We start from the raw sequence: 12,080 nt of genomic DNA, 5'->3' as shown, positions 1-12,080 counted from the left end.
AAAATACTAAATTAGGTTAACTAAAGACTAAACTTGGAACGTTCCACTATCAATAGATCCACGAAAGGATAAATAGAGAACAAATCATTTTTGTTGTAAATATCCATTGTAGACAAAATTTCAACTTACCCATGGAAAATAAAATATACAAATATAAAATATTTATGCTAAACTTTTTTTTTGTAATTTTCAGTAAAAACAACTTATGAGGAATCTTGTGTTTTCAATAATTGTCAAGCCTTAGGTGTTGTTATGTTAAAAATTGTATGCATTTTTAACTACTATAAAGTGATTTAGATACTTTTGTAATTTTGACAACTTTAATAAAAATAAAAATTAAACGCTTTTACAAAAAAAAAAGTTGTAGCTGTTGTTTAAAAAATATTTATTTGCTGTAAGAACAATTTTTTTTGGAACAGCTTGTGTTAAATTATTTTTTAACTTTTATTACTGACAAACGAAATGTAATCATAAAAAAAATCGAAAATTGCATTTTTATAAATAACATCAACAGAACCAAAATATTTTGAAATTTATTCCTATCCAGAAAATGCCAATATAAATATTAGGTGAAAAATTCAAGTTTCAATATTCATTCATTTTTGAATCATAACAAAATCGATTTTGAAGAAAACTATTATTTATGTTTTAATATCATAATAGTTCCCACACAATTGCCAAAGTCGAAAATATTTATAGATTTTTAAAGGATATAAAATTTATAGGTAATCTTTTATTTTATGCGTAATATTATATTATATACGCTTAAAGTTATACATTTGGAACTTAGAAATTGGTTCATTTCAATGACCTTCCTGGCTTCCAGAGTTCCTACTCACACTCGATAATAGGCATTATTTTTGTTGAAAAATGTATACGATAAACCTAAACAAATATCATACCTAGATTCTTGATTCTTGATACGTATTAGGTGTATTATGTAGTAATCGGAATAAAAATCCCCAGGAAAAAATCTCCAAACTACAATTTTATTCGCAACCACATGCAAATGGTTGAACAAATATTTTTTAAACGTTAATTAGTATCTATAATTACCACATTATTAATATTTAATTACAAATACGTATGTTATATTATGTGTAATTCAACTTAACTACAAAAATGGAGTTTCACGTCTCACTATCACAAATAAAGCATATAAAAATATTTTGAATGATCGATACGTCCAATAATATAGTTAAAAACATAGTATACAAAAATATAGCTAGGTAATAATAATAATAATTATCAAACAATAATTTATTGAATGTTAGGACCATGTAGCACCTACTTACAGTAAAAACAGCATATAAAAATATTTCGAGTAATCGACTTATTTAATTGGTCAACACGAATGTTTTAATTTTTTTTGTATGTTAATATTTACTCACCAGATAATAGATATGATATTCTATTATTACTATATATAATTTTTTTGAATGATATAATATAGTATATAATAATATAATTTACGTATTTGTAATTAAATATTAATAAAGTGGTAAATGGTAATTATAGATACTAATTAAAAAATATTTGGTTGTGAGTAATATTGTAGTCTGGGAATTTTTTTTTCTAGGGTCGTGGTTGAACAGTTGAGGGATTTTTTTTCCAGGGGATTTTTTTCTGGGATTCACATTATGTAATATATATACACAGGCTGATTCATCATTCATGCTCACTTCCATTTTAGATTCTAAATGGAACCATAAATGTATTGATTTTACGATGATGTGTGTGTTTTTTTTAATTTTTTTAATTTTTGTGACTGTGTACACAATAAGTAGTCGAAATAATGCATCGATTTTCTTCAACAGTATCTTTTCTGATAGGAAAGTGAATCTAGTTGGTACTTTAGGAGGTCAAAAGTAAAAAATTCAGTTTTCAGTTTTTAAAACTTGGTTACATCTTATAATCATATTATAACCTCCATATGCGTGACACTTAAAATAAATAAAACTAAATCGTTTTTTTTTCATGAAATATTGTTGTTGTATAATTATAGTCTATTTGTTGCATAGATCCCTGCATTACCTTATCCGTGATCGATGAATGCAGAGGCGTGACAAAAAATAGCATGTGTGGCTCGTGCGGGAAGGCAATTTCAGTCTTTGGCGAAATGTGGCCCTCGCCTGCAGCCTGTGCCGCACACGTCGTCTGCGACTGAAATAGCTCACTTCCCGCCCATACCACACAATATACTATTTTTTCATTTCTATTTTACTTTTTAATGTATTTTAATAATTTTTTATATACTTAAAATTTAAACGTATACTATTGTCTATCAATATTATAATTCATACTTTAAGACACCATTATCACAACCCTATCTCTAATGAAAATTATTATTATTTTTAAATTATTTCACTTATTTTAAGTAGATTTTTTGGTAATTTTTAGATTCCGGGCGGAGCGATAAATGTATTGATTTTACAAAGATATATGTTTTTTTATTTTATTTTGTCTGTGTTGACTGTAGGTAGGTACACGATAAGTAGTTGAAATAATGCTTCAATATCCAACTTCATTATCTTATTTGATTGGAAAGTGAATCTAGTTGGTGTATTGAAAGGTCAAAATTTTTTAAAGGGCCAGGAAAAAAAATAAAAAAGAATTAAGGAAACTGGCAAAATCGGTTTTCTACAAAATACATTTTTTGTTGTGTAACTAAAACAAATGACCATAGATATATGAAATGTTCAGTGATTGTTTATATTAGCATTTTCTATACACCATACAATTTTTAAAATATTTTAATTTGTTATGAACTGTTTACGTACATTATCTGTTTCCAACTTATTTAGTTTTTTTCTTCTATAGATGTTAATAAAATTGTAATCGTTGGGTCAAAACGTTTAAAAATGTAATACAATGCTCCTAATATTGTTACAATAGGAATTGAAAAATGTTAAAATGCATATTCACAGTTTTTTTTATAAGTATTTAAAGTTCAAAATTTTAAAAAAAGTACGTAAACATCACGAAAATATGCAAATTATTTTAAGTTGGAAATTGATAAAAATTGTTCTTGATTAATCTAAGATTTAAAAATGTAATACATGATCCCTCGTAAGTGTGTCTACCTTTAAAAAAAAATGTCTCAACGGAAAGTTAAATTTTTTTTGAGGTTCAAATTTTACATTGGATATTCACTCGATTTCCTTGTAGCGATTTTCCTATTTTGCTGTAATTCAAAAACGAATAACTATCAATACACGAAAACTTCACTGAATGTTTATATTCTCATTTTCTATACACCATACAATTTTCAAAAATTTTTAACTCGTTTGAGCTTTTTTCAGACATTTTTAATTTTTTAGTTTTTTTTTCTATAAATATCAATAAAATTTTATTTGTTGGGTCGAAAAGTGTGATAATTTGATACATGGCTCTTGATAATATATTGTTACAATAGCAGTTGAAAAATATGAAAATACATAGGGCACAAATTTAGCACAAAAAGTATTTTGTGTAGTAATTTTGACAAAATTTATCAAATCTAAAATTAAAAAATGATTTTATAGTTAAAGATTTATAAAATGTTCAACTTTTATAGCTGAGGATTGAAAATTTAAAACAAGGTTACTCGTAAATAGGTAAATAAATTACTTTATTCACAATAATTTCATCAAATATATTTAGTAATATTATATTATTATACATAGGCTGACTGACCGTCATCGATCAATTTCAAATTCAAATTATGTACATAAATTTGTGTTTCATTTTAGTACCGATACATTATATTATAATATATTTGGTAAAACTTCACTTTGCTACCAAGCATTTTTTTTTTTTTTTGAAACACTTATTTCAACGTGTTAAAAATGATGGTGCAAAAAAAATGTTAAGGTAATTATTATTTGAGAAGTTATATCCTTCTTAAGTTTATGATTTTACGTTTAAGCCGCACCTATAACGAATTTTGATTTTTTTTTTTACGTATTTTAACGAGTTAAGAATGGTGATTTTAAATTTGTTTGCACCATTGTTCTTAACCATTTTTTAAAAAAAGCAGGTAGCTAAAATTAATTTATTCCAAATATTAAGGGGATCGGTGGCGGACAGTTATTTTAGCCTAACCAAGTACTTAGTACCTACCTATATAATACAATAATATTTTTTAATTCGTTATTATGTCTATTTGAAATCAGTTAATCCACTTTTCTCAATTTCAATTGCCTTATCCAAACGCATTAAAAACTTTCCGCCACTAATCCCCTTAAATTATTTTATTTGTAATATAATATAATGTACCTACCTAATTACATAGTTTTTTTTTTATAGTACGGTTAATAGAAGAAACTCTAATTTTCTTGTATATACATGTTTAAAGGCTCTGGGAGGGGGGGCTCTATCCCCCTTTAACACCTATTAATTACGCCCCTGTCCATATAATATGGTATGAGTATATTATTACAGCAAATATTTAATGTGACAGTTACCATGAAGAAGTAATAGTTATTATCCACGCTACTAATTACCATAAAACGCGGTATATTAAGCTTTAAGTAGGTACTCTAATGTTTCTCAACTTGCCAATACCCATTTATTACAATTATTATTATTATTTATTAGTCAGAGAGTTGTACTACTTGTACTTGTACATATTTTGTACAAATATTGATACTTTTATGTTATATATTTTAAGTATACTCCGTATACCAGATACGAGCTTATAGCTCAGTTGGTATTCGTATCAGCTTTTATTAATTTATTTTATTGTAATTATTTAATTTGTAATTGTTTTGGCTGAATAAATGAATAAATAAAAAAAAATATATATGAATCAGGGACTGGAACCGGAACCAAAAGAACCTTGGAGAAAATCTAAGAACCGGAAACGAAACCGGAATCCATATTTTACAATGCTTAGAACCGGAACCCCAATTTAATATACGATAGGTTTTCCAGTACTTTAAGGTTCTTATCGGTTCTAAGAAAAAGTCCTGTATTTCAAATAACTGAACATTTTATTTAAATTGGATTTAGTTGTAATCAAATAATTATTTTTCATAGAAATATTTTTGTTTTGTACATAGTAAGATGTGGTATTTTAAAATTTTAACTCGAAATAATCGTATTATAGGTACGACCGAGACTGATTAATTTACACACATACAGGTTGCATTTTTCATTGGTAATGTACCGAGAATGGTCGACAACAATGATGTGTTTTTCTACAATCTTTACCAAATAGACCTACGACTAATTTACCTACGACTATTACGAGAAATAATATTTATATTTAAATAATATTTATAACTCTGTCTCACAGTCTCAAACACAGTCACACACTCACACATTGAAACATACAAGTAATTTACAACTTATTAATCTTATGGTCATACTGTAATTTTATGTTTTGCTTATTAGTTATTAGCAACTTCTAAGACCTAAACCCAGGTACAATACACTTGTTAATCAATTAAAATAATTTTTGAAAATTGAATACACTTCTTAAATTAATAATTTCTTACCTAGTAAAATTATTAAATTAATTTCTGATTTTATTAATAACTGTTTAATTCTTTAATTAGCCACCTAATAATAAATGATTTCAAAATTATTATATAGCCAGTTTTATTAGTTTTCATATTCCAGTATAAATTTAAGAAGGAGGTTCAAAAAGTTCTAATAATATCTGGATGAATGTAACAAACTAACATTACACTATTTTAAATTAGCAATTATAAAATTAATTTTGCAAACTGAAATAAATTGAGTAAAATTAAAAAAGTATTTGGAATGTATTTTAAATACTTTTTGAATGAATGTATTTGTATTTGTATTTAAATAAAATTTTAAAAGTATCTTTTATAAGACTGGGCCAAGTTATGACTTAATGAGTAAAAAATCTACCTAATGAGCAATAGGTAATTTTTGAAAAATTTATTTTTAAGAACCGGTAAGAACCGGAATTAACCGGAACCCATATATTGTAATTTTAAGAACCAGAATCGGAACCGGAACCTATTATATCTTTTTTATAAGAACCGAACCGGAACCAGAACCGGAAAAATCCTAAAGGTTCCAGTCCCTGATATGAATGTAGCCGACTCAGCTCGTCTCCCAAGTATACTGGCTATAGCCATAGTATATCGGGCCAACGTGAATAATTTATTATTTAAATATTAAAATAACATAAAAGCAAAATACTTAGATGAACAACAATAATAAAAGATCGTAACTAAAATAAAATTATACATAGAATACATACTCTTTTATATCATCTCCATCAATAACGTCGGATACTTTGAATTCATTTTCGATTTGAATAATATTAGTTCCATGTGTACTCTGAAACGTAACAAACATACTTGTCAATTCAACATAAATGATGATTTTCAGAAAGTATAAATCGAACATTATTATTATTAATATTATAAAAAAACATATAGGTACAGATATAAAACGAACAAAAAATTATAATATCGTTCAATATACCTGAATTCTTTAGAAAAGTATTCAATTTGGTAGGCAAATAAAGACATTTGACTATGGCGTGTCATAATAGTATAATACTGTAACTGATTTTTATCTTTTTTTTTTAGGTTTTACGGATAAATCAGAGTATTGGATCGTTTCAGGTCTTACAAAATATATTGGTTAATTTTAATCAAATTAAAGTTTGTTTACTGAACATACTAAACATAAATAATGTATAATATTATATTGTAGTTTCCAAAATGTCAAAAAAAAATGTATTGATTTTATTGAATTACGACATTTAAGTTATTACAAAATAAAATTAACATTAGAGGTAAGAATAACGCATTTTTCATATATTTTTAAGCGGGCGGTGGTAAACTCTCCCGGGTCAATATTATGTTTACCTAAAGGAAATGTGTAAACTCTCCCGAGTTAAATTTTATATTCTAAATACTCACAGCAACATTGATTTTTATTATTATTATTTTTTCATAATTGGCCTTTTTTGTGAATCACCCTGTATAATACAATATTATTCATTAGTATTATTTTACATTATATGTTTCCTTAATAAGCATTGTATTTTATTTCATTATAACTATTATAATTATTACCATTATCAAGATGTTTTGTCCTAATATTCAAGTCCCTAGGATCCATAAAAGGATTATGTTACATAGAATTCCTAAAGAGGTATACAGAAGAAGTGGATTTCAATCACAAAAACTGTAAGTTGATTCTGTTGTAAAAGAGGTATTTTTCACGTTTGTTGTAATACAAATATGTGTTTTTTGTTTATAAATGATACAGTTACTTTTATTTTATATTATATATAATATTCCCATTTGCTTAATTTCTACAGTCACATATTTTTTAATTGCCACTTCATTATGCGAAAAAATTGAAATTGTCAATGTGGAAGACGTTATTAGTTATACCGATGAGGGTCCCATGCTCCCCTAGCTTAGTAGTACTGAAGTTGACCCGGGAGAGTTTACAATCGCCCTTTTAAGCTGTAATTTATAAAATCAAACACCCGTAGTCAGTCCAGACACATTGAAAAATCAAATATATTCAAAAACATACATAAAAATTGTTTTAAAGATGTAAAGAGACAAATTTAATCATTTAATCCGTGTATCCGTATACACAAAGTTAGATGATTAAGATGTCGCATCTTATTCTACGATTTTATTGGAACGTATACGTATATATACCTACAGGTGTAGGGTATATATCGGTGATTTTTGATACATCTGTTTTTCATGCTATACTCCTTACGAGAATTCTTAATTTATTCACTGATAATAAAAGCTATAACATAAAATGTTAAAAAAAATAAAAACCAATCAGATTATTTTTGATTATATACACGCGATACAAATCTCGTTCAAAATGCACAAGTTCAACATACTCATAAATTATAATTTTATAATCCTTGCGAGTCTTATAATACGAATAATAAGTATAAGCAGAGTTTCTTAGACAAGAAGTCAAGAACATATTAACATATTAATATATTAATATTACGAAATATATAATAACAAATAACAATTAATACATTAATATTACGAAATATATAATAACAAATAACAATTAATACATGCACTAAGTTTCATTGGATGGTATTTATCATGTCCTTAATATTATTCGCTGCAGAGGGATAATAAGGGAACACATCAAACTGTTAAATTAAATCAAAACCAGTTGATTCAATAAACAGCGTCTTTTTTTAAAATTATATCATGGGCGGTCGGATTGCGATAATTGGTCGAATTGATTCTACAAGAATAAATTTTAACTCTTAACGAACGTGGCGTAGCGTGTATATTTAACAACTGTTGAAGATTGTTAACGAATGAAACATTTTTTAAAATTATTATTATTTAAATGTCTTGTGGCTTAGCACTTATCAAATTTTAAAGTATTGTATTTTATACGCAGTCTTTGGAAACACCGAACGAATAGGATGAACAAATTGAACGTTCTTCGAGCCGAGTTTAAAAACCTTCACAAGAAATTAAAAAATATATACCTACATGATCAATCTAGCATACTCAAGTCTCAAATCAATCTCAATTGCAACCTACTATAACTATATAGAAATGTTTTCGACTATAATATACTTATATAAAGAATCCTGACCAACAGGTAGATTAGTCAGTTATAGTCAGTTTAGGATTACTGACACTAAATTATCCTACATGGCTACATGATAATTCTGACACATAAATTAGCATATCGTTGATATTATTTTCAACTCACAGTTCATTTTATTATCAATTAATATTAATAATTGCCAAATAATAACTAACACAAATTAGCTTTCCGGTAATAGTCATTTCGATTTTTCACTTCCCAACTTGTAAATTCATGTATAAACGTAACTTAATAAATTGTAGACCAACAGAACTTATACAACTATTCAAGTTATTATAAACTTATACATTCAAAAAAACCTCGATACATAATAATATAATCTACATTTGAATATCAATAGGTTCATTTTAAACTTTAATTATTTCGTCGATAATCTTAACGACATTTCACCGAATAGTGAATATTAATAATCAATAATCACTATATATAATCGACCACCAGTTTTATTAAATTAATGTTTCATTTTTCATCATTATCATTATTATTAAGCTACAAAAACAATAACGAAAATACCATATTATTCCTACTATATTTAGGCAATAGGTACAACGAACCCGTTTATTCCATCAAAAGTATTTTAGCTCTCGTAGACGTTAAAAATAATCATCCTATACTCCTATCATATGAAATTATTTAGATGTTTTATAACATTTACAAGAATTTATCTACAGTCCTCGTCATAGTAAATATTTATATTGAAATTTAGCATTAAGTTTCCTAATATAATTTTATTTTTTAAAGTATATTGTATTAATGTAGTTTTCGTTCATTTATTTGTCGATTTTGTAATCTTGAGAAAGTCAAATGGACTTTTACTTTATAATGTATATTTGATGATCATAATTATATAACACGATTTATTGACTTGGTATGGTATCATAATCATTTACATTTAACCAACGAAAAGTTTAGATTCTTTTCGATTATTTGTACACATTAAATTCAAAACACATAATATTATTTTAATGCAAGAGGTATAAAATAATAAATACACAAAACTTTATTCTTATATAATTTTGTTAATATATTGAAAACATAAAAGAGTATAAAAGTATAAAACATATTTAATAATGTAAATAATAATTCAGATAAGATTTATTTATAGAGAACAAAATCATAACATTAAATTTACAAAAATAATAATTTATAAATAAGTTGGAAATTATTTCCCACAATATACGAGTTATATTTTTAGTTTACACAGAAACTGAACAACGATACCGTATAAGACACAACGTATTACGTAATAAATATAAAATGTACAATTTATAAAAATCTAATTCCAAGAAATGTTTGTACACAAAAAAAAACAAACACATAATAATTGGAACGAAATACAAAAGTATAATTATAACTTATAAGTTATACAACAAAACGTGTATAGTGTATATCCAATTATTTTACAGCAGAGTGAGCACAGCCCTGACCGCAGAAAAATAAACTGGATGCACGTAAGTTGTCACGAAACAGGTAAGCAGTTGATGAGTGTAGATCTAGTCACAGCTTTGAATATTCAGTGTCGACTAGAAAAACACCCACGGACCGTCTAACCATTGTACATTACGCATCGTTTACATCGAAGTCACACGCTGGGCGGCGGCATGTATCCGTGAAAAACAAAAACCGTTTACGTGACACACGCACATAAATACATATCATATAGTCATTGAACTTACACACTACAAAAAAAATGGGTATTACAACACTCAGTTCTAGCGAAAAAGACATCCCTACACACATCGTACGGGTCGAGATTGGTATATAAATGAAAAACGAAACAAAATTAAAAACCACGAAAGCAACAAGTGTGCAACGGTCGTAGGTAATGACATTTCTACACATTTTAAAGTAATAATAGTACTATTAAAATAAAATATACATCGTTACACGCGAGTCGTAACGGTTATAATGACGCTGGCAACTACCGGACACGCACACGGCAATGCTATCTGTTGTGATGGGAAAAAATGTTAAAAAAAAGCAATTGAATAATAATTGGACCTAGCGCGAAAAGACTAAAAACAAAACGACGTCGTGATGTATTAAGGTTTCGGTTTATCGATAGTGACGACATCGAATTATGTACCGCAGAACGGCGAAAACAAAAGACCGGACGACAAAAAAAAAAAATTCTAAATCTGATTTGAAAAAAAAAATGTACGTGAAAGAGAGCGGCCGCGGCCTCTTGTTCGTTATGTGCGTGTGATACCATGTTGTGCGCGCGTCGCGTACTGTGGCAAACTATTGCCGGTGTGGAAAGAACTATTACGTGTGTGCGTCGTACAAGTTAAATAACAACAAACAACGTTCTACTTTCCCTCCACTAACGACAATTATTATTATTATTGTTATAATTATTATTACCGACTGGCGATTGTGGCGAACGGGTAGGAGCCGGCGGAGCGGCACCGGGCAGCAATTGACTGCGGCGGCGATTACGAAACGTACAGGCCAATGGGGGAAAAAATAATTATTGCTTGATCGATGGGGGGAAACGCGGCGTCATCGTGTTTTCAAAAATTAAAATAATCAAAGCACGCGCCCACTTTTACGGTTTGAAAAAAGGTCAGTCTCCTCGAAACGGATAAACCATAAAGTGAGATCGGCCGGGAAAAGAGAAAATGTATAGTGCGTTTACCGTTAGAAGAGACGTTCCAGAAACAGCGGCGTAGACGACGAGACGGACCCGGTACCGACGGGAAAATGAACCGCAGAGGCACAGACGCCAAACGGCCAACCGGCAAACCGGCGGCGTCGACGGAGGGAATCGACGCCGCCACTGGAAGGAGTAGTTACAATTGCGCGCGCGCGCACTAGGCCGAGCAGGATAAAACACAACCGACTCCCCGCGGCATTTTGGCCTTGAACGATACACACATACACATACAAACACATAAACACACATGAGCGCGCGCGCAAAGACGCGACACACGCGGTAGAAAGGTAGAGAAGAAAAAAACTAACCGACCAATCGGGTGGCGAGGAGGGGACCACCGCGCGAATGCCGTCAGGTAGGATGCGGCGGCGGCAACCGGTGGATTCCAGTCGGCTTTCCAGCATAATAATAATAATAATAATAATATAATACGTTATTGTAAGCGCGCGCGTACACGCACACGCACACCAAAGAGATTCCTATTCCACGCACACGTTATTATACACGATACACCAAAGTCAAAATACCAAAGTACCACGACTGTATTGTACTACGCCTGTTATTATTTGGCTAATAATTATCCGGTCAGACCCGGTGGCGTAACTAGCGGGAAGCTGGGAAAGTTGGGTATGTGAATCTTTCGGGCGCCCGATATCATTCCTACACCCCGAGGTACATACTACATGAAAAAAAATTGCATTAACCGAAATTAATAAAAAATTCGAAGATAATAAAATAACTATAATTATCGTTTGGGTACCAATAGGCGTGTTGTTCACACGTAAATAAAATGTATTAATGTGTAAACAAATAAAATCAACGAAAACTATAC

The 12,080-nt window shown here is 28.9% G+C and overlaps 1 protein-coding gene across 1 annotated transcript in view; it reads right to left on the bottom strand.

The window, feature by feature from the left end:
• The window catches only part of LOC132933867 (DNA polymerase alpha subunit B), a 30,192-nt gene that overhangs the window by 8,914 nt on the left and 9,198 nt on the right, over window positions 1-12,080 (bottom strand). The window contains exon 4 of the mRNA XM_061000140.1: window positions 6,221-6,300. Within this exon, the coding sequence (XP_060856123.1) occupies window positions 6,221-6,300 (80 nt within the window). The remainder of the gene's footprint in view (window positions 1-6,220; window positions 6,301-12,080) is intronic.

This window comes from Metopolophium dirhodum, chromosome 1 (assembly GCF_019925205.1).
Source record: "Metopolophium dirhodum isolate CAU chromosome 1, ASM1992520v1, whole genome shotgun sequence".
Lineage (NCBI taxonomy): Eukaryota > Metazoa > Arthropoda > Insecta > Hemiptera > Aphididae > Metopolophium > Metopolophium dirhodum.
This window is presented reverse-complemented; position numbering and strand designations above follow the sequence as displayed.